Source organism: Haemorhous mexicanus, chromosome 3 (assembly GCF_027477595.1).
Source record: "Haemorhous mexicanus isolate bHaeMex1 chromosome 3, bHaeMex1.pri, whole genome shotgun sequence".
Lineage (NCBI taxonomy): Eukaryota > Metazoa > Chordata > Aves > Passeriformes > Fringillidae > Haemorhous > Haemorhous mexicanus.
Genome location: NC_082343.1, coordinates 81,822,312 through 81,846,235, shown reverse-complemented (window position 1 = coordinate 81,846,235; position 23,924 = coordinate 81,822,312). Strand labels below are relative to the sequence as shown.

Below are 23,924 nucleotides of genomic sequence, written 5' to 3'. Positions count from 1 at the left end.
GCAGCCACTATCTTTTTCCCCTGCTTGTAAAGGGAGCCTGTACAACTAACCTAGAAGCCTCCTTACTCTGATAAATGAAGCCAGGGGAAGGAATCTTTCTATTTATTTCAGTGGATAAGTATTCTGACTTTCAGTTTTCCACATCCTTTATGCCAAGATAAATTACAAATCAGTAATTTGTCTGATTAGGATGACCTCTGGTCCCAGAGGTCATCCTACGCTGCATCTCATGGACTGTTAACTCTGGCTTCAGTTAGCATTTGGGATGTATTGAAAAGACATGTGAACTTCTGAAATAAAATTAAACTTTTTGTTAATTGTTGTTCCTTGCATCACGCTGGACTCCCTGACAGGGAGCACAATTAGATAGACATCTCAAAGCAATAGCAGAAGCTTTTTGTCTGTCTCCTCTAAAGACACTCACAGTGGGATATGTGAAATGTCAGGAATAATTAGACAAAACTATATGAGCTCCTAGCAACACTGATGTGCTGTGTAAAACCAAGCATTTGCCATAAAGCTTTAAACATTGTTGAAAACCTGCATGATAAAAGTAACCCGAATAATTTTTAAGTACCATTTCTAATATATTAATACAGACATGGATATGAAAAAGCAGAATAGAAAGGTGTGAAATGCTGGCATGACTTTACTCAGGTAGGCTGCTCTGCTGCTTTTTTTCCAAAGGTGATATATAAAAGTAATTGATGCCGCTCATAGAGCAATTAAAATGAAGAGGCAAATTCCCTCAGCTCTTCATCTGCTGGAGTGTATTTTAACAAGCAGGAAAGGGGCTGGCTCCTGGTATCAGTATCACAAAGATCACAGACTTGTTTGTGAAAAGGGACCAGTGGAGGTCCCTTAGTACAGCCTGCTACTTTAAGTAAAATCTCCAAAATGAAGAAGGAATAACCATTTCACATCAGCAGGAAATCTGGCCCAAATTGCCCTTTAGAGAAGAAAAAAATGAACGATGAATGCAGAGAAAAGGAGAGAGAAAAGACAAGACAAGAGAAGGGAAAACAGACCAACATTTTACTTGAGATGATAATATTAGAAATGCAAAACTTTTTTTACCAAAAGGTGGGATTATCCTAGATTGACTAACAGATGTGTTTTTATCTTCTAGGAAAACAATGAACAATTAATTTCTTCTTTCCAGGAAGAAACCTGGAAGCTTTTTTGCTGCTCTGTTGAATATGGGATTATAAAAAAAGAAATTAAAATTGCACAAAGAGCATCTCTTTCAAATGGATAACTTCTGAACCTGGAACTCTTCATTACCAACTTCTTGCATCCTGAAGGGGAAAATGAATTTCACAAATTGCACCACTGAAGCCAGTGAGGCTGCAAAGCCAAAGACAGTAACTGAAAAGATGCTCGTTACCCTGACCTTGGCCACCATCACAACCTTGACTATGCTGCTGAATTCTGCTGTAATTGCAGCAATCTCCACAACCAAGAAGCTCCACCAGCCGGCAAATTATCTCATATGTTCACTGGCTGTGACAGATCTCCTTGTTGCTGTTCTCGTCATGCCCTTGAGCATCACTTACATAATGATAGATAGATGGACTCTGGGCTACTTCATCTGTGAGATCTGGCTCAGCGTCGACATGACCTGTTGCACGTGTTCAATCCTTCACCTGTGCGTCATCGCGCTGGACAGGTACTGGGCCATCACAGACGCCATCGAGTACGCCAGGAAGAGAACGGCAAAAAGGGCTGGGCTGATGATAGCCACCGTGTGGACTATCTCCGTTTTCATATCAATGCCCCCCTTGTTCTGGAGAAACCACCACAGCATCAGTATTCCCAGTGAGTGTCGCATCCAGCATGACCATGTCATCTACACCATTTATTCCACATTCGGGGCATTTTACATCCCCTTGACTTTGATCCTGATCCTGTACTACAGAATTTACCACGCTGCAAAGAGCCTTTACCAGAAGCGGGGTTCGAGCCGCCACCTCAGCAACAGGAGCACTGACAGCCAGAACTCTTTTGCCAGCTGCAAGCTCACACAGACATTCTGCGTCTCGGACTTCTCCACGTCTGACCCAACCACAGAGTTTGATAAAATCAACGCATCCGTGAGGATCCCTCCTTTTGAGAATGACTTGGACCCTGCTGGCGACCGGCAGCAGATCTCCACGACACGAGAACGAAAGGCTGCTCGCATTTTGGGGCTGATTTTAGGGGCTTTCATTTTGTCCTGGTTGCCCTTTTTCATCAAGGAACTGCTTGTGGGCCTCCACATTTCCACTGTCTCTCCAGAAGTAGCAGACTTCTTGACCTGGCTTGGGTATGTCAACTCGCTCATCAACCCTTTGCTGTACACGAGCTTTAACGAGGATTTCAAGCTGGCCTTTAGAAAGCTCATCAGGTGTCGAGAACATACTTAAAAGTACTGAGAGATGATGATGCTGGCATGACTCCTGGCCTTAAAAATGAGCAAAACTATTTGACTCTGCCACTGTTTCCCTTGATAAAGGAGATTTTTGTGTTTGCCTATTTGCTTGACTGTTCTTCAGCCTGTAATTCATTATGCCATTTTTTAATCTCTAGTGATATTCATAGTAAAGGGTTTGAAATAAATTTATTCTACAAAGAAAAAGATTTTTTAGAAATGAAACAACAAAAAAATGTTATTAGTATTAGATACTTGTGTCTCTAAGACATTTTGTGTAATCAATGATTCAAGAAGCAAACAACAATATTCACTTTTATACTTTTTCCATTTAAGAATCAAACATCTAAATTATGTACTGTATAAACTAAACCACATAAATACATATTCAAAATTAATAAACACTTCATGGTCATGACAGCTAAACAGCACCTCTTTACTGTGGCATTGTGAGAAAGCTGTAACAGCCTTTTAGGAGGAAAATTACCACCATTTCTACCTTGGGTTGAGGCAGAATAAACCATTCCTTTCTTCAGGAACACACTCCCAAAACAGAAAGCAAAATTCAGTTCATTGCATCTGGAAATGATCCCATTTCATAACCCAAAGGAATTTTAAAAAGTGGCTCTCTTTGTGTAATATTCCAGATTTACATTCAAGGTGTTGGGCAGACAGCTGTGCAAATTGTTTGGCAATTGAGAGGATGCAGCTAGCAAGTGTCATACTTGAGAAACTAACTGCACATCTGAGCACTCACACTTCCAATACCACTAACCCTATTTCTTCAGGCCTTGTGCCTTAGTCAGTTCTGGGGTGGTATTTTTCTCTTGTGCCACACTTCACCTGAATGTTGTGGAGCACAACCCCAAGGATCTATGGGTCTTACCCCTTGGTGGGTAAGATCAACTGGATATCTTCTCGGCAGGCCAGCTATATGCAGAAATTCAAAAACATCTAAACCTAATTATTTCTGAATATCAGGAAAAAAAAATCAGTAAAGTACTTTATTTTCAATAGCAGTCTGCACATATGCCTTGTTCTGATCTCACAATTTGAAACGGAAATCTTGCCCACTTAACCTATGGTCAGGTGCTCTGGTAGGATTTCTTACTCTGGGAGTCCTTCACATACCTACTTCCTCTGTCCTGAGAGACAAAAAGTGCTTTGTATCCTATATTTTGTGCTTAATGGAAGTTAAAATTTTCTGATTCAAATATTGTGGAAATCTATCTGGGAAGGGGCAAAATCAAAGGTGAGAATTTGGTATTGCCCATTAGAAACTCTTAAGAACCATTTAAATATTTTTTACTGCCTTGCACCCTAATTTTCTTCCCTGACCATTTTTCTCGTCAAATCCTTTTTGAATTACACCAATACACAACAAAGGTAACACCACATATGTCAAGCTGACATCCAATAACTGTGAAAACTATACTATGGCAGCTCCAAATCCATCAAAACAAATACTAGAGGTAGCAAAAGTGTTGGAACAGCACTGGAAGCCATCTCTTAAAAATGTTTTGAAAATTTACAAGATGACAATCATTTTTCTTATCAAGAGTCAAGGAAGTGTAAAGTAATATGTGCATAATAAACTGCAAATGGTACTGGGAAATGACATCCTTATTGGTGAGAAAAAGCATTTGGCTGGAAAGATGCAGGGCCACAAGCTGAGTGTAAACCAAGTCTGAAGGTGACAAAAGCATGACCTGCTGCTTACCCACATGCAGTGGGATTCTTCTTCCAGGACTTCCTGCCTGAATTTGGGAGGTCCATCTCCAGCTGTCCTGCTGAAGCTACTGTTGCAGCTGCCTCCACCAGATATCTTTGGATTCCCTACTAGCAAACATTAATACCTAAAAAGAGAGGAAAATTATTTCAGCCACTGAACATTTCTTTTAGTGAGGAAGCACAGATATCCATTATAGTTTTTCCTTTTTGCAGCTTGTTGATTGGAATCGGGGAAGTGTGTGCTGACCCTGCCTATCAACAAAGCTTCCAAAGAAGCTCCCCAGAGTTGATATACTATTAAGAAAAAAAAAAAAAAACTGGAAATTAAAATAAAAATGTGGTATTTGTAAGAAGTGCTACAGAATATTTTTTTTCTTTCAGAAAGGGCAACAGAATTTATTATTAAAGAACAAAGACTTGGCACAATTTGTGAAACAAGTTGACTGTGGCAGGGAAAAAAGGACACACAAGCAGTTTTGGCTAGAAGAGAGCAGATTTTGGTGTCCCTTGGGTGTACAAGTGTGCCCAGCTGCTGTGAAGACCAGAAAGGGAAGAGTGAAATTGCAAGACTGCCCCAGCAGACTGTGTGAGCCACCCCAAGGAGCTCAGCTGAGGCAGAAGCTGCACCTCTGCCAGGTTCTTTGGGGGGGCTCTGGCTCAGCTGTGGGGTGGGCTGCACAGGGGTCTTTGCTAGGAGGAGGGAAGGGGTGGGAGTGACAGTGCTGGTGAAAGGTGTTTCAGAGGGGAAAACCAACAAGATGAGAGGTGCTTCCAGCACCTAGACTGACTCTCATTTAAAGCTGTAAGTGTGGCTGGGGGGCTGGAAATGCTGAGTGTGACCTCCACAGCAGCTGTCATAAGCAGGTAATAGTGCTTCAGAAACAGGGATGAAAGCTGTAAAATACAGGAGCTGCACCATCTTTATTTCTACTAAAGGCTTCCTTTTAGTATGTGAACACTGCTATTACCACTCCAACTACCAATCAGGTTGAAGGCTGTATTCAGTTTTAATATTTAGAGGTAATTAACAGGAAAAAACAGATGGATGGCTAATTTCCGTGCTTTCCTGTTAAATAAAGACTCACCATTCACTGCCAGCTGACTACTGATTTTCTAATTAAGTCATTAGCTAAACACAGAGAATGTTTTCCAACAAATGCCGCTAGGTTGATGAAGATGTATGTTTTCCCCATGATCAGAATCAAAGTCAGGAACAATATAAAGGATTGGCTACTTAAAACAACTCAACTTGATCAGAAATTACCAGTCTTCTCATGAAAATGAAAACTTTTGCTAGTCTGACACCACTGTTTGACAACATCTTTTTTTTTTTTCCCTGTTAAGCTTTTGCTTCTTTTACAATGGGTTTGGAGACATTTCTTGACCTGTCCATGGCAATTCCCCATTCACACCTATGCTGGATCAGGCCCACCCACTCCATGGGTGCAATACAAGATCTTCCCAACAAGCTCTTAGTGATATATTCAAGACCTACAGACTACCTCCATCTTCCTCAACCTCTCTAAACCATCCTGCAACCTCAAACCCTTATTTTGTCTAATCTCAGAGCCTCTGTGGTCGAGATGATATCGAGGTGTTAGAAAGTCTCTCTTTCCCAGCCCTGAGATGGAAGAAGGAGTCAGGAATCTTTGGCTGTGGTTTTCAAGGTTGTTTATTCTCTGTTATCTATAACATTCTTTTTGTGACCTGCTGAGGTCTGTCTAGCAAGTCAGACTGTGGCACACTGACCGCCCCAGAGGCAGTGTTATATTTTTATGCTAAAAACTACGTGTACTTTATTTACAATAATTTCCCAATACCTATCACCTGTGTTAGACAGTGTGTTTCTACTCAAAACCAATCCAAAAGTGCCACCATCACCCAGAAGATGGAGGCTAAGAAGAAGAAAGAAGGACAAGGCATGCCCAAATCCCTCCATCTTGGCTTCTGAACCCCCGTTCTAAAACCCCAAAATTTTACTTTTCTACCTTGTGACAAACTATCATTCTATTTAAACTCTCGTGGCTCGTAAATCTTCACATAAAGTTGGTAATTTTCTCCATGGGTTACAATCAAAGGCACAGGTGTCTTCACCTTCATGCCAAGGTCTCTGAGCCTCCGACCAGGGGCTCAAGACCGCCAGGGCAACCAGAGGGATGTCCTGGGTTCCCACACTCCAATGGTGCCCTTGCAAATGTGTCTTGCTTTACAACCCTCACTTCCTGCCTGTCCTGCCTTTGGGTTTCTTGACTCTCTCCAATTCCTAAATTTATTGTGGTCCTACTCGAGCAAACCCTTGTCCTCCCCCAATCTCTCTGCAGTTATCAGAATTCTCATGATTGTGGCTGTTCAAGTCTGCAAGATTTTACTGTCTTACTCGTAGCCAGGACATATCCAGCAGATTTGAAGGTTTTTACTCTCTGTAAGCAGCCAGTGCTTTGGAGTGAGTTCATACATCCCTGAAGATTGCACCAATCAACAAGCTGTCATCCCCAAAAGACAGACTCTTCAAATGCTATTTTACCTACTTTTTTTATCTTGTTGCCTTTCTTCTGTACCCTCTCCTTTTGTTCCCTTTCTTCCACATTAAAATTGACCCTGGTTTTGTTCTTTTATGGGCCTGTATCTTTGCTTTCAGGGACCTGTCCCTGCACAGGTGAGTCAGGTTTTACTCAGCTCCCGATCTTGTACCTGTGCCAACCACTCTCTTCCTTACAAGCTTTGTCCTCACAACCTCCATGATCTTTCCACATCTCTCCTGTTCCTTGCAGCTGATGGGTTTTTTTCCTTCTCAAAACCACTTCTGATATGGTAAAACTCCTGAAAGAAAAACAGTCACTGTGGACAGTGGAGGAATTTGTGTGTCTCTGTGTGTGTATTGCCTGTCTTTTTTTCTCCACCTTTCCAATTCAGATCACATCCTCTTCTGAGGTGAGCTATCTCTCTCTAGTGCGCAGCATACACAGACACAGCAAAAACACATTAGGAGTTGCACATGTCCTGAGCCACTTGGATTTGGCTCATGCACAGTACTTTAAAGTTGTGGGTTCCTCACCACAATGATGTACCAAGTTGTTCACAACACAGGATTTATTTTGTTGATCTTCCTGTGTGGAGAAAGATGATGGGATTGAACTTCCCAAAAGGTTTAAAATAAAGCCCCTGCCTCACCAACTTTACATAAAACACTGTCACAATTCAGACTTCACTGCTGTGCACCTGAGCTGTCCAGCTTTCCAGTTTTTATCACTTATTTCTTTGTCCTTTGCATGTGCAAGGAAGGAACAACAACAACAACAACAACAAAAACAAAACCACAAAAACAAAACAAAAAAAATCTCAAACAAACAAAAAACCAGCTTAAAAAAATTGGTTTCTCCAGGCAAGATATTAAAAGAATAAAGGAATCTTTTCTAAGGACTCGATTTCCACTCCTCTGTTTTGAATTCCAGTTATCAAAAAGTAAAGAGCATTAGAGTGTTGAGGGGAAATAGAAGCTTCCAGCTTAAGTGCAGAGATAGTCCTTGTGCCTGGTTATTGTTTAACCATTGCAAATATCAATAAGAGACAAGCTGGGTTATGTTCATCCTTTACACACCCAAATGATTTCTATGAAGGATTATCTCAAATTGCTTTATTGCTTAAGTAGACACAGTAAATCTTGTGATATCTTTTATTGTTCAAGTAGTATTTCATAAGGGTCCTGTGCAATATATAGTCACCCTTTCTAATTACTGTTTTTCACCTGGGGCCAATTTTATTTTTTTTTTTTAATTATCTGACTTTGGATAAATTCCAGGTTCATCAGCAGTAAAATTATTCTTCAGCTTTCTCTATTTTACTCTATGTTCATTTGCAAACATTACTCCCTTCCTCTCTTATACTGCCAGGGGATCTTTACTTCTTCATTAATCCCATGCAGGTAATCATCTATAGATGAAGTTATATGATTAAATTACTCCTTCCGACTCAGCTAATTTTTATGCTTCTATGAATCAGTGCTTAAATATAAATTTTTGATGTTGCTGCTGTGAGTAGATGTAACTATGAATGAGCTGTGGGAAAAAAATCCCGATTAGAAAATTATACGAACATTTTCTCTAAGACCTAAGGGAGAGAGACTCATTTCAATTTTTTACCTTCTTAATCACTTTTCTTTCCTTCTCATTTCACTGTTTCCTGACCTGTGAATCCTGTTTGTTATCTTTTTCCTGTGTTTATCTTTCTCTCCCTCTTTTACTTGGCAGCCTTCCTCAGCACCACAGAGGCATCTGGTAACCTGTAGCAAGGAGCAAGGCCAGGTTGTGCTATGTTGATGCACATCACCTAAGCATCTGCTCTTGGTTTTAGGAAATCAGGCTGCAGGCTCTGTTCTATGGCATTGCTCTGCACAGCCTCTACTTCAGCTTTACTGCAGTTTTACAGCAAATCATATTTCTAATGTGCATTGAGATTCTTCCAAGTGAAAGATGCTTGTATTAAACCATGGTTTCTTCCCATGTGTCACAAATTTTGAAGATATCTTTTTAATAATTCTCTCTCTCTTCTACTCACCCATGGGGCTTCTTTCAATAAAAACTAAAGCCACAGCTAGCATGGTTTCCAGATGGAATCAGTGGCACTGGAAATGCCCACTCCACTGCTCCCACTGCCCCTCATATTTCACAGTCTTCCAGTTGCTTCCACTGCATACTTAAAACACATTAGCATATAGAGCAGCTTTCTGAAGTTTTTGTGGGTTAATTTCCTGCATGACAAGTTCTGAGCCTCATTTCTATCTGGTGCAGGATCCCTTGTCACTGGGGTACTCAAATCTTCTAATGTGCTGCATCTCCCATATTCATTTTGTACACCACATGACTGCAAACGGCACACACTTCTACAAGGTGAGGCATAAAGGACTGCCTCCCTGCAACTACACTTTATAAAAGATGCATGTTTTGTCAATTAAGAAATAAAACATAACTTTTGGGAAAAGGGGGGACAGAATTCCTATTCATCTGTAAATTGTTTTGCGCACAATTTGAAATGACTTCTGAATATTAGTTTTTTAAAAGAGCACCAAGAAACAAAATATAAAATCACACATGCATGCCTGAAGAGCTTGCAACAGGCAGAGAGACCCTCCAGTGGATTTTACAATAAAATATTGTTTCTCTCCAAAGCTTTCTACAATGACATTTCCAAGGGGATAAAAAGTTCCACTCAAAAGACTTTCGCCTTTGTAATGCCACAAGAAATATTACCTCAGTCCTTTATAGGAGGAACAGCCCACCAAGCTGCTAGACTGCTGGGTTAAGCCTCAACAGCCTTTTTTCTTCAATAAATAGAAAATGAGGCTAACACCTCCAGCTTGAGAGTTTTAAATTGAACTGACCACTAAAATAAAGTTTATCAGTTAGAGTTTTCCTTTTTTTCATACATATTTCAGTGCAATTCCTCATTTGTTTATTGGTAAGCCTGCATATGAGAAATTAAAAGAATCACTTTTTAAATTCAGAGTAACAAGAAAGTACTCTCACATTTTTCTGATTTCAAAATTTTTCTGTATTATGACTGGACAGTCATGTTGAAGCTGGCAGAAAGAAAAAATTAATCCAATTAGATTCACAGAAGTTAATCTAGGACTGCAAAATTAAGCGTGGTTGTCTTGGTCTGCTGCTTGCATACGCACACAAGTCACAGATCAAAATCTTTTAATTTTTCAGTACAGCAGTTTCACTACTTGCTGAAGAGCAGGTTATCTGTGGTTTTAATTAGGATCAGTAGGAGGCTGTACCCTTTCCTACCATGCATGCAAGCCCACAGCAGGAAGGGGACTGAGACCTGGGGCTTTATGGCTGGCCTAGACTGTGCACTGGGGCATGGTGTCACCACTGCTCCCTGCCTTCCTCAGAGTCTAGTCTTCTCCCACACAAACCATGGCTTCCACCTTCACCCAGAGGACTCAGGGCACCTCTGACCTAATAAAAGTGAGAAGTGTGAAGGACTGACCCACACTTCCTCCTGGGCTGTGCACTAAGCACTGAGCTGGAATTGTGTTCCCCAATACCACCAAACCATCAGGCGCGTGACAGAGCAGAACAGGCATCTGGACAGTGACAGACTGCAGATGAGCCACCTGCACAATCACCACACCCTGGGCACCTCTCAGCAAGGCAGTCCCCAAAGCAGTCACTGTCCTTCTCCCTGCAACATGGTCCAGCCCACCAAATGTGCTCCACACCAGCAGCTCTGTTCAGACCTGCAGCAGGGGGTCCCAGGAGAGTAGACCTGCCTGAGCAAGCCCATGCTGCCACGTTCATCAAGCCCTCCCAGCACACTACAGCAGGGCACACAGCAGCCAGGGCTCAGCATCGTCCCTCAGTGGGGTTGTGCTTGTGCATCAGCCTTGCAAAAGCTTGGGCTGCAGCATCCTGACCAACAGTACCCTGGCTAATGCAGGAAGGACACAGCACATGCTACAGGGATGCCTTCACCCTGCTCAGCTGGGCTGTATTCCATTGCCAAACCCTTCCTTGTATGGCCGGCAGGCACATGCCCCTAGGGCAACACCAGACCAACTCACGGGGTAAAACAGTCACACAAGGGACAGTTTCTAAACTTCCCATTCCCTAAAGCACACTAACAAGTTCTGACAGTCTACAGATCAAAACAGTCCCAAGCAGGAGATTCAACCCCCCCGTAAAAGGAAGCATTGCTGTCCTCCACATCCAGAGGTTCTGGCTGGAAACAAGGCATGTCTCCCCTACAGACACTGCAGTGACTGCTCTGGCTGACAGTGCTGACAGTGTTACTGGGACCAAACCTGGCTCCCACACAAAGACAGCCAGGGCACACAAAGACACTGAGACAACTGAAAGGTTGTGTGGGCAAAAACAAGGGAAGGGCTGATAAAACCCACCATCCAGTGACAGCATTAACCCCCAAGCTCCGCGGCTGGGATTCCTGACACCTCTCACAGCAGCCACCAATGTTCCCAAAAACAACCACTGCCAAGGCCTCACCAGTCTTTAAGAGACTGTTGAGGTGACAGCAACTTCTCAGTTCAGTGCCTAGATTGAACAGCTGAGGAAATGCAATGGAAGACACCAAATTCCCTATTTTTTTTTTGCCCCAGGTTGGGGAGCAACAAGCTGCTAAGACTGCAGCCCCAGAACAACCACAAACTTGTGGCTTTGCTGCTCTCTGCCCTCAGGATGGTCATAAGTATGGAATAAGGTAGTTTTGGTCCCTACAACTGATAGTTTTGTTTGCCCTTAAATGTGTTATGTGGCAATCACCAAGGGCAGCCTTGGCACTCAGCAGCATTCAGGCGTGTAAAAGCTCGTGGGGCACAGAGAGCACTGAGCAGCTCCCACTGACTCTCCTGGCTAATTGACATCCTCTCGCCTCCTTCCACCTCGAGGTTTGCTCCTTTTCCTCTCCCTCTTTTGAAAAGCAGTCATTACTGATGGATCCTGCTTGAGTCAGCACAGTCTGACATTGACACATAAGTCTTAATATCAAACCCCTAAAGGATTGAATCAAACTTTGCAATATTTTTAAAGTAGCTGCAGCAGGACAGTTGTGATTAAACAACTGCATTGTGAACATTGTATGCTTGGCTAATCTCTTGTTTTAAGGAAAAGGGAAGACAATTCCAAGATGAATGGGCTGTCTGTCTGCAAGCCACTAGGAGTGAAGTCAGCAGAACTGAGCATTAGCTGAGGGAAAGGTAATTCTGGCAGTGGGAGATTGCAATCACTTGACCATCTACTCAGAACAGACCCCAGACTCAAATGGAGGGGAAAACTGCACAGGCAGGCTAATTAGCATGAGAAACAAGAGATTTAACTAGCAAATAGGGATGCAAGTACTAATTTAAAAAAAAATTAAATAATCTCTAACCAATGAATGCTGATGCCTATGTTATGAAAACATAATAGTGTAAAGTTTTGATGCCCAGTAAGCCAGCCTTTTGCTCACCTAGCTCCCTACTTTGCACAAATTGGAATGAAAAATGAATGAAATGAATGAAAAAAGGAAATACCTCACCATGGTGCTGTGCATCAGGTAATGAGCCCACATTTGGGACAACAGTCTGACACTGACACTCTAAGTCAATGGTAATGACAGCACACAAAGTGTGGAGGTCCTCTGGGCCAGCTGCACTGCCTTTGGAGATTACAGTTACTTCCATACTAAAGAAACAGCTGAGGTGTCCCTAAAGGAGAATGTTTTGAGAGGACAAAGTACTGAGAAGTTCTGGAGTGTGGTGATCTGTTTGTAATGTTTATGTTTCATATATTGTACACCCATACAATTTTGGAAACTGGATCCAAAGTCAAAAAAGTCAATGTTAGACCTAGTACTGTCCTCAACTACTTTTGAATGAGTCTCTTGGTATGCAAAATTTGGAGCAATTTTTGAAGGCTGTTTGAAAACTTGCCTTATAATCTGCATTTTGAAGTTACAATAACCAGTAATGTCTGGATGCTGAATTATCTTAGATGAGTGGCTATTTCTTGGTCCTGTCTGTTTTCTCCCTCTTTCACACATTCCCTGTGTATTACAGGGAATGTTATACACACATTATACTGTTGGATTAATATTTTACTGTGAATCATTATCCTCAATCCAGTGGTTCAGCTGGACTTTGGCAGTGGCACAGAGATTGGAATGTGCATTCCTCAAACTTTAACCAAAAGCCACAAGAAACATGAGAAGCAGGATAAGAAACAGCAGCAGAGGTAGGGCATACCTTGGATGAGGGCTGACGTGCCCTCTAATATGCTCCTTACATGTCCACACTGAATTTCTCAACAATTTTGTATCTCTGCAAGGCACTCTGCACTTGGTGGCACTCTGAGATCAACCCTTCTGTCATCATAATGACAGGGGAAAATGCCAAGCAAACTGAAGGAGTGACAAGTGAAATGTATTATGCTTTCACATCTATATGTGCACCATGAGGGACAGAACTGCCATCACCAGCATGAAACCCAGAGGCTGCTGTCATCTGAGCTAAAAGGAGTGCTTTCCTAGTAAAAAGCCTTGCCTCCTTGGCAGGCCAGCAGCTGGAGGTAGAGGGAATGTCACGCCCCCACAGAGACCCTCAGTGCAGGAGGCAGGGAGGGCTGCCCAGCCCTGGCCCCAGCCCTGGCATTAGGCTGTCAGGGAACAGACACTGCATCCCCCAGCTCTCACCAGGGGTGCTCTGATTGAACAATGACACAGCTCGAGTCTGGGTTTAATTCACAGTTGCTGAGTATTGTGCTCCTCTGCACAGGAGTGTGATTGCAGGGTGGAGACGACACGCTGCAGGGAAGACAAAGATATGGAAGTGAACCTCCTGCCAAGCACTGCTCCACATTCATCCAGCTGCGATGGACTTTGCCATGGGGCTGTGGATCTCAAGGAAGCTGGATAGAGTCAATGCATCCTGGTGGCTCATGGGCTATAAGCTAGAGAAACAGCACTTTTACCTATATGGAGTTTGACTTTGTTTTCCCCATTTCAACAGGCATCACAAATTTTTAACAGCATCACTGAAGAGTTTGATTTGAAGAGGCAGCCAGGAGCAACCCCACCAGGCACAATCCCTGGGTTCAAAAGCACAGCTGCCAGCCCCTGTGCACATTGGTGTCATGGATGTCACCGCTCTGAGCTGGGGCAGGCAGTGGGAAGGCAGCAGCTCCATGCCCAGCACTTGCACCTGCAATTCCATTTCTCAGGCTGGCCATAAGCCATCTTCAGAAATACTCCTAAACACCCAGCCTGCTTTGTAGGTGTACAAGTGTCTGTGTCAGAGCTCCAGTACCCTGAGGGGAGCTGTGTCTGAAAAAGGAAAGTTACTGTTTGTTAAGTTAACTAGTAAGTTCTGTTTATTAGGAGGGTGCATTTCACAAAAAGGCTTCAAACATCATTTGTTAGATATGTAACTTGACAAAATGTTATCAAAAATGAACATGCACAAGCCTGATAATCAGACAGAGCCTGAAAATCATTATTTTTAAAGGGAATTTTGAGGTAAGTAGAAGGAAACAGCCAGGGGTGCTCCAGAGATGAATCTTTCCTACAGGCTTTCACTTAGGTTGATGAACTGCCTCCATGCTCTATTGTTCCACGTTACTTTACACTTTACACTGCATACTTTCCAATGGTAGTTTTCTGGCTTTTAACCAACTTAAAACACAAGTTGTTTCCACAGCTCATCAGGTCTGCTAGTCACACAGTTCTTCACATAAGTCTTTCCATTTTTCCTGGTAACCCACCATTTCATGATCCTTTTAACCTATCTACCATTATATGTAAGGTGATTGACAAGTAAGCATCTTGAGAAGCTACATAAATTAAAACTAAAATCAAATACTTCCATAGATGTAAGACCTCTCTTTGGCTCTAAAGCAGCTTTGCCACTTATCTTTCAAATTCCTGCCAATGTAATTGCTACATTTTGCCTTACAAGAAGCTCATTTTCTTGCTAGCACAGGAAATGTAGCACTTGGCTTTCTTGGGACTCAAAGCTTTTTGGTGTCCAGTTCGTGAATGCTTTATTTTCCAAAGGCAAAAAAGGAAAGTTATGATCATTTCACTTACCCTTCTGCCTAAAATGAAGAAAGCTCAGTTGCTCTTTGCCAGGGATACCAAACATATTGAAATACCAAATTGTCAAGGCTGCATCATACCCCCAGCTTAATGAGGCTGAGACTGGGAGCACAAGAGGAATGTCAGAGACTGTCTGGAATGGAGACAGAAGGGACAGGATGTGGCTGCTTATGAAAACACAAAATTTAGATGCACAGAAACACCTATAGGTGTGCTGGGTTTGTCTGCTCCCTTTACATCCAAGAGGGATTTGTCCAATGCAGCCTTTGGAATCAGAGGCTGTGATTCACTTCATCCTGGAAGATACACCTGCGCCCAGGCATGACACAGGCCTCACACACAGACCTGCAAAGCAATAGCAGAATACTTTAGGGCACCTCAGGAGTCAGTGGATGCCTACCTGGAGCAGTGGTGTTAAACCCTAGATTTTCAATGTTTCCAAAGGGAGCTTGGACTCCTGCAGGCAACAGCACGTCGGCTACACTTGAACACTGAAACACAGTCAGGCAAGAATAAGTTTTTTCCTTTGACCTTTTAAAAACAAAGTCTTTTAAAAATACTCCGCACTCTCTGTGAAAAGCCCATTTCTTAGGTAAAAATAGTTTTCTTCTTCTTCCAGCTAAGCACTTGCTTTGGTCTGTCTTTGAATCACATAAAAGAATTTTCTACTGCACATTTTCAACTTTGTCATGGGAAGACCAACAGGGTGCTGGGAACAGCAAGGCTATCCAAGGAAATAAAGGTGAAAAAATATGTTCAGATGAAGGAAATGGCCACCTTTTTGTAATGAATACTTGAACATGCTGGAGAAAAGGGATGCAAACAAGGCCAGTCATTCAGATCACCTAATTCCAAAACCTGGAGATAAGAATAAGTTTCTGCACACACACAAAAAGAGAGGCTTAAAAATAACTGTTGAAAGGTAAGGCAGTACAGCTTCTCTGCTCACTAGCCCATGTGATACATGTGGGGCTGTGTTAACACAATTTTTATTGAGTGTACTTTTTTATCTGATAGTGTATCTGTGTTGTTGAAATATTTGTTAATGGTCTTTTGGTCTATAGGCAGAGGTAGGAAATGCAAGCATGGTGGAAGCTCCTTGTCTTGACAATAGCCATGAATCCATGTGTGAGCTCCAGCCTTCTGCCCTCCAGGGCAGCCCAGTTTCCTCAGCTGCACAAGAGAGAAACACCAGTGCTTTGGGGAGCACCATGGTTTGGGGATTTTTCTCCAGGTCCATGGCTTCACCTGGCTCTGTCAGGTCTCCAGGCCTGCATCAACACTGATGTGGTCATGAATGCATGATATGATCATGCACTACCACAGACAGGGTAATATCAGTCACAGAAGCATCCCCGCAGATGTTTTTAACATCCCAGTTATTTCCCATCTTTGTCTCATCTCCATTCAGAGGCTTGTGCCTACCCACAGACTCCTGATCTTGCTGTGTTGGCCTCCCCACCTGCTCAAAAAGGGAGAGAAAAGCAGCAGGTAGTCCTTGCATATCCCAGGTACAGGGGGCATGCCACAATTCTCTGTCATCTGCAGATGTCTGCAGGTAACTGCAGATACCCCAGGGCTATTTTAGGAGCTGGAGCTCCAGCACCAGCACCAGCCAGTTTTTCACAAACCAGAAGTATGGCCCATTGATGAGAGCTGTGGCCATCAACTGTAAATCTGCTATGATTTACCACTAGGGACAGCTCAAGCACCTGTTGGGAATACCATGTACTCCTGATTCAGAAGAGTGCCAGGCTGCTCACCTGAGGATGTGGATCTTCACGGTCCTGGGCTCGGAGCAGAGCAGCCAGCAGCTTTGTAGTGTCAGCTCAGCAATGGCCAGCCTCAATCCCTCAGTACAGATACAGCTAACTGCCTTCTTCTGAAAGTTCACATCAGCAACCCGTCCCCACTGCCCCATGCAGGTGCTAACCATCCTTAGCACAGCAGCCACAGAAGTCATCTGCTGCCACTGCAGCTCGCTCCCCCTGTCCCAGCCCAGGCCTCACCTCCCCCTCCCATGTAAGCAGTATGTCTGACTGGTTTGGAGCTGTTGGGACTGGACATCCCTCCAAGTGAAGCAGTGGTTATCACAATCACAGTTTCTTCTTAGACCGAGGCCTCAGCAGTCACTGCCAAATTCACTCACAAAGCCTTTCACAGACACAGTGCTGGCTTACTCTGGAACCCCGTTCTTCCTCTGACACGTGTACCTACAGTGACACCTAGGGTGCAGTGGAGATGAACTTGCCAATTTCACTACCACTCCTGTCATCCCAGCAATCATCATGTTCCCTGGGAGACCAGCCTTGTTGTCATTTCCCAGCAGATGCTCTCAAGCACAGATTTTGGTGGACAAAGGCCATCTGGCACTAACTACAAAACCACAGAGAACTGAGGAGGCTGCCTAGATCACTGTGACCAAACTGCAGAGCACACACCATGGGAAACTGGGGGAGCAGATGCTGAGTGGGTGGAAGCTGACTGGATACTGGGAATGGTATTTGCCCAGCCAGCTGACCACCCTGGACACAGCTTGGGTCCAGGTGGCTTCTGTAAAGACATACATCATGTCACCTTAGGCTCTGTTCAAAAATCTAGTGAGAGAAGGAGAGACAGCAAGGGAAGCACAGGGAACATAAGGGGAAGAGACATCATGCTCCAGCAGTATCAGGAAGATGCTGCAATTCACACAGGTCTGCTGGACACCACTCAGGTCCTGAATCAAGAGTAACCCACACCCAAAAAATAACCAACCCTCCCCTCTCCTGCACAGTTCTTTAAAAACTGTATGAGCCAGTCTGCAATATTAGAAGCAGTAAGTGCTACACTCAGACTTTTTAGAATAGGCTTTCTCCATCCCTTACTTCATTTTATGAAATGAACTTCAATTAAATGTGAAGCATTAAATTCATGTCCGTTAGGCTGACTATTTGTACTCACAGTGCTCCAACAGTCTGACAAACACATTGTTGTGGTGGTGTTTACTCCAACAGACTTGTCTGAATTAGATAATCCATCTCAGACGGAGCAGATCATAAGGCTGGAAGGGCCTTATCCATTCCCTAGCCTCAAGGCAGGGTCACCAACAGCTATGTCACTTCTGACAAATATTTGTTCAATCTGTTCTCAGAGTTCTCCAGTGATGGAGATACCTCATCTTCCCCAGACAGCCAATTTCCCTGCTTCATTTCCTTCAGCAACAGAAAGCTTTATTCACTATCTAACCTGAATCTCCTCATTTGCTACAATTGGGTCATGTTGCTTTTTATCCCATCTACCACCAACAGAGAGAAAAAAAAAATGCCCTACTCTGTGCAACAGCCTCTGAACCCTTACCATCTGACAAATCTTCCTTCATATTGTGGTTATGTCTTGCCCATAAGCAGATTGCAGCTATTTGGACATTACAATATCAAAAATTTCCCTCAAAATGTCATGCATTTTAAAAGCTTCCACTGTGCAAACTGCTGCTGTGCTGCATTTGCTTCACAGACCTCCTGAGACTCGTTCTTCTCAGCTCAGCCATGGAAGGAGGCACTAATACTGCAGTCTCTGCTGAGAGTGTTTGCTGACAGCAAACTTCAAATTTGCTTAATATTAATAATTGCTGAGTAAACTTTGGCTGCACAAAAATATATGGAAAGCAAGCCAGAAAAGTTGGCTGTAGAAAGACACTTGCTGTTCAGTGGAGGAAATCATGCACTGCAGAATATGGTATTTAACGGCAGTATTCACTATCACTTCCTACCTGCATCCTCATCCAGGGTGGGCCTCCTGAGATTCTCAGTAATCTCCATCTCCTGACCCATCAGCCTTCCTCTTGAGGCACCATCAACAACCTCATCTTGTTCAGTGTCCTTCTGTCTGCCTCAGGCCCCAGGCAGTGTCACTGCACAGGCCAAACTAGCAAATTCAGCACTGCTCAGCAGGGTAGATGCTGCTCTACCATCAATGGTGCAATGGTGGCAGCACTTCCAGGCTCATCTCACCAGTTAGCCAGCACTCAGGTGGGATTTATTTCATTTCACCTATTTTGGCCACCCAGAAAAGAGGCACCTGAGCTACTCATGTAATCTTGTTCACAACACAAGGGCACAAATGACCCCCCTGTACAGGGACACGCCTCTCTGTACTGTTTATAGAGGCGATTTTAAAAATTCCCTTCCTATTGAAGAGAAATAGTTTCCTTCATCAGTGCCAAAGTCATTGGACTTCACACGGTTTCGAGCAAAATTCAAACAAGAAGCAGTGTTTGAAGAAAAGATTACTATCTCACACCTAACAATGGAGGGGTCAAGGTCAGCATCAAAGCCTCGCTGCATAGACAATTACTTTTTCTTCAGATGCCTGCTCTTCTGTGGATCTCAGTGCACAGGGAGCCTGAGGCCCATGAATTGCAAGTGGAAAAGGATCATCAACTTCACCTCAGGTCAAGGTGAATAGAAGACAAGAAACCAGCCTACATTCCGTAAACAGTTCAGAATGACATGCTTTCTTATTATTCCTCTGCAGCTGGGTGCCTATTACAAGAAGTACTTACAAGTTTTAAATGCTCCATCCAGTCCACACTTAACTATCAGAGCACTCTTCAACAACTCTTATTCCTGAAGATAAGTATTATGGGAAGCACACAACTTAAGAATGGATGTGCTTACCAGAAAAAAAAAAAAATAAAATCACCTTTAGCAGCAAGAGAAGTCTCTAATTCATACATCTGAGCTGCAGGCTTACAGCCAATTGTTTTTCATATGCCTCACATATATGCATGAAAAAGTTGCTTTTTGGTGAAGTACTTAAGCTCTGCACATAAAATAACCATTTATCCTCAGGTGGCATTCCCAAATATCCCAGGCAGGCACTGATTAGGAGAGGAAAGCACAAGTGACTCCCTGCTCAGCTAGAAGATGAGTGGTAATCCAGGCATCCAGCAGGTCTAGGACTAACTGGTACGATAGTGACAGCCCTTCTCATTGGAGATGGTTGTTACTTACGCAGAGGTGGCTTTGACTAGTTCTTTCCATACTTGTTCAATCAGGCATGCTCAGCCTGACATCAAACTTACATGTTCTTTACCCATTCTCTCAATTACTTTTAGTCTATCCTTGATCACTTCTTCCCCTTTCTGACCTTGATGTGGAGAAAAGCAGAGAAAGAAAAGAATCAGGACTGTCCTCCCCCCACAAATATGTACTTCCTCACAAGGGGAAGAGGAGGGGCAGGCACTGATCTGCTCTCTCTGGTGACCAGTGACAACTACATGAGGGAAAGGTCTGAAGTTATGTCAGGAGCGGTTTAGGCTGGTTATTAGGAAAAGGTTCATCACTCAGAGGGTGGTTGAGCACTACAACAACCTCCTCAGAGAAGTGGTCACAGCACCAAACCTGACAGAGTTCAAGAAATGTTTGAAGGAAGTTCTCAGGTACATGGTGTGAGTCTTCAGGGTGGTTCTGTGCTGGGACAGGAGTCAGCCTTTGATGATTCTTGTGGGTCCCTTCCAAATCAGGATATTCTATGATTCTATGTAGCTTCTGATGTTTGGTTAGTTTTGATGGCACCTGCTGGCAGACACAGGATATGCCACTGCAAAGCAGAAAGGAGCCAGCAGACAGACACAGACTGTCAACAGGAATACATGACAGAAACCAAAGTAAGGCAGAGCTGAAAGGATAGGTCCTGGTGAAAATCATGATGTCTTGTAAGGAAATTATCTCCACCCAGCACTCAAACTCTGTGCTGGTGGAAACAAGACTTTAACTGTACTACATGCAAATAGAGAGGAACACTGCAAGCAGCTCAACACTACCCAGAGTCAGAAATCTGAGGAGAGGCTCCAGGCTGAATCCCAGCTGAAAGGCAGAAAATACAACTGTGGGGCAGTAGAACAGCATTGGTCTCGATACGGCTGCACAATGTATCTGTCAGCTTCTTCACACATGAGAACCACGGCCTCTGATTGCGCAGGACTGACAGAAAAGCCCCTGTTTGGCACCTACTGCTAGGGCCAGAGATCTGTGCTGCCTGCTGTATTGCCACCACCCTGAGCACCAGCAGAACAAATGAAAATGGCTGCAGAGCACTGTCCAGGCAGGCACAAACACCACAAACATAGTACCTGTGTCAGGACTATCTCAGTGTAGCAGTCACATTCCTTCCCTGCTTCTTGAATCACCTTCCTTTACCCTTCTGCTTGGAATTAGTGGCTAACACTGAAACCGGAGTGACATACTGAACCCCCTGGACAGCCTGAGGAGCCAAAGGAGATGGTGGAAGGACCACAGGCAGCCCTGCCAGTCTCTGCTTGTCTCTCTCCACATGAGTGCAAAGCAGGGAAGATTAAAAGTATGGTGCCACTAAGGGCTGTAAAACTAGCAAGCAAATAAACTTACAAACTATTGCTGTGAATAATTGAATTACTTCTACACTACATTCTTAAATGTTGAGACTTGATCTGTGCTTATTTTTCAGCACTTGGAGAACTGCTATAAATCCTGGTTTCTAGGAACACTTTGTTCCTTGAGAGACGTGGCAGACAAAAGAGAGATGCAATTTGCCTCCTCAAGAGAAGTGCATGCACGATCCTAATGGAAAAGGCGTAGGGAATGTGGCTGTCAGAGGAAAGAGTAGAGGAAAGTAACACCAACAGAGCTGAATGATACCTCTTTCCTGGGATCAGTGTTCAGTGACAGGCACGCTTGGAGTATGAATCCCAAAATGTATGCCACTGTTGTTGCAATAGTTTCCCTGAAATTTTTACCTAGGGAATTAAGTGGCACTTCTGATCCCATAGTCCCCAACCCATAGCAATCCTCACAAACATGCAAATTGTTTTAAACACTCGGGGTGAAATGAAAATTTATTTTGTGCCTCACTACAACAGCTGAGAACTGAGTAGCCATTAAGGCCAATGCCAAACATAACTATAAACAGTGTCTAGGATTCAGGAGATGTTTGAGTACTATATTCTAGGAGCTCAGGACCTGTACACAAGAAGTACAGACACTCAGCCATCTAACACCACTAGTCCTTGCTTCCAGCTCCTAAGGTGAGCTCAGGAGTTCTCTGTCCCTCTCCAAATTTTCCCTCCAAAACAGGAACCATACTGGAACAGACCCAGGTGTTTTCTGTTGAACCAGATCTGGGATTTGTGCTACATGGCATAAACTGACACAGTGCCCTGGGTGTGCCAGCAGGCTGCCAGTATCAATGTCCAAGTAGATGGAATCTGCTCTGGTAGGATCTGATAGCAGCCAGGGAGCAGGGAATTGTTAGGTGGGAGACCATGAATATCCATTCATCTCTGCCCCCCAAATCCTTGCAAGGCAATCCATGAGGAAGGCTCACAAGCCTGAGGCTTCAGAACAAGGGCTGACCCTCATTGTTGAACTGGTGGTTTAGCACCAGGCACCATAACTGGTCTCAACCCAGGGTGCAAGTGGGGAGTCCCACTGGAGGGCAAGAAATCTGGGCAATAATCTCACTGAAAATCAGAAGTGACTGGGTAGAGAGTGGTTTAAATTAAAAAAAAAAAAAAAAATCCCCTAATGTAATGAATTTTAAAGGAATGAAAATTCAGTTTTGTGGAGACAGAAGAAAGAAGATGCTCTTCCGTGTTAGAAGAAACAAGAAAATGAGGATTTGCTGGGGTTTCTTGTTGGTTTGGAATGGCTTTTTGAAACATTTTTTCTATTTTTCCAGCCATTTCTTCTTTGTTCATTCTATATTGTCATCATTAAATGGCAGTGGGGGGACAAAGCAGAAACTGTGTGAGGAGAGAAAACAATGAATGTGCAACTTTAAATTGTGGTTTAAGAACTGAGCCACGATACCTATTTGAAGAAATGCACCTATTCTATATGTTTGCTGTTTCAGGCTTTTTAATTAAAAAAAAACCCTACAAAATATATTTCTGACTTCCAAACAAACCTGGTGTTTATTTGACAGGCTGAACTGTCTTTGTTGTTATCTGCAGCCTGTGTTTTTGAAATGGCATAGAATGGAATACTTACTGAATCCACACACAGGAAAGGCAGAAAGTGCTATCATTCGGGTAACAATGTACTCTCAACAAGGCAAGTCTTGCAATCTCTGCATGTTAAGTTTCCAAACACCCAGGTATTCCAAAACCCTGCATGGAAATAGTTAACAAAGCTGTCTCCTTCCATGGCAGCTCACATTTTAGCTCTCTTGAAAAAGCAAATCCCAAGAGAATATTCTGCCTTAAAAAATCATGATGATGATGAAAAAGTCAGCCCTTTCAGTTGTTTGAAGCCTGAGCTTTAAAGCCAATTATAATTTAAATTATAAATACAGTCTATTTCTGCCTCACATTTTAAAGAACTGTGAAACGCCAGATGGCTTTTCTGTCGCTGTGCCCTGCCATATAAAATATATTTTTATGGTTTCTGATCTCACTACAAATAGGGCATGAGAATGATAAGCTGTTAATGTAAAAATAATTTTCCGTGTGAACTTGCCGTGTCTGGAGGCAGTTTCTCAGCAGGCTGGGAGATGCCCTGCTTTTCCACCACTGGATGGCATTCAAGGGCCATAAATACTCACACTGGGAACTGCAGCAAAAGAAAATTAAAACATAAAGTGTCCAAAGCCTTTGGATTCTTGGTAAAGCTTCTGTAATGTATTCATGCTTTCAAGGTTCCTAGGAAATAAATCTGGAAAGATAAAAAAACAGTTTCGGAGGAGAAAGGAGCTTTCCTCTGAGACGAAACTGAATATGCATGTAGGATGTGGGACAGGAGATCTGAAAGCAGCATTCCAATTAGGAGAATCCAACAGTCATATCTCGGCATCTCAGTCTACATCAACATTAATACAGGTTGGCAGGAAACAATTCGACGTGTCTTGTGTTTTTCCTACCCAATATGGACCCAACAGGGAGAGAAAAGGTGAAAAGTATTAATTTGACCTTGGGTCTACACAGACACAATGCCCTGGTCGTGCAACACCTGCACACACAAAAAGCTCTTTAAAGCATTTCTGTCTTTGTATTCCTTCTTTAAAGCTCAGCCCCGTCCTACCGGCAGGCAGCATCATTAAATGCAGCCCATCTCACGGCTGAGCGGCTGAGCGGAGGCTGGGCTGGAGACCCCCCGGGGCCCCTTCCCACCTGAGCCGCCCCGCACTTCCAGCCCCTCATTAACCGTAAGGACAGACTGGCGTTTCTCATGGATAA

At 43.4% G+C, this 23,924-nt stretch overlaps 1 protein-coding gene across 1 annotated transcript; it reads left to right on the top strand.

Moving 5' to 3' along the window:
* The first annotated feature begins 1,176 nt into the window (after nucleotides 1-1,176).
* Nucleotides 1,177-2,405, top strand: HTR1E (5-hydroxytryptamine receptor 1E). The gene has a single exon (XM_059843389.1). It carries the CDS (start codon nucleotides 1,311-1,313, stop codon nucleotides 2,403-2,405), a length of 1,095 nt encoding a protein of 364 aa, XP_059699372.1. The 5' UTR covers nucleotides 1,177-1,310.
* Nucleotides 2,406-23,924: the final 21,519 nt, after the last annotated feature.

Excerpts from the sequence above, each read along its gene's own strand:
- HTR1E (XM_059843389.1), top strand. The coding sequence starts at position 1,311 with ATGAATTTCACAAATTGCACCACTGAAGCCAGTGAGGCTGCAAAGCCA.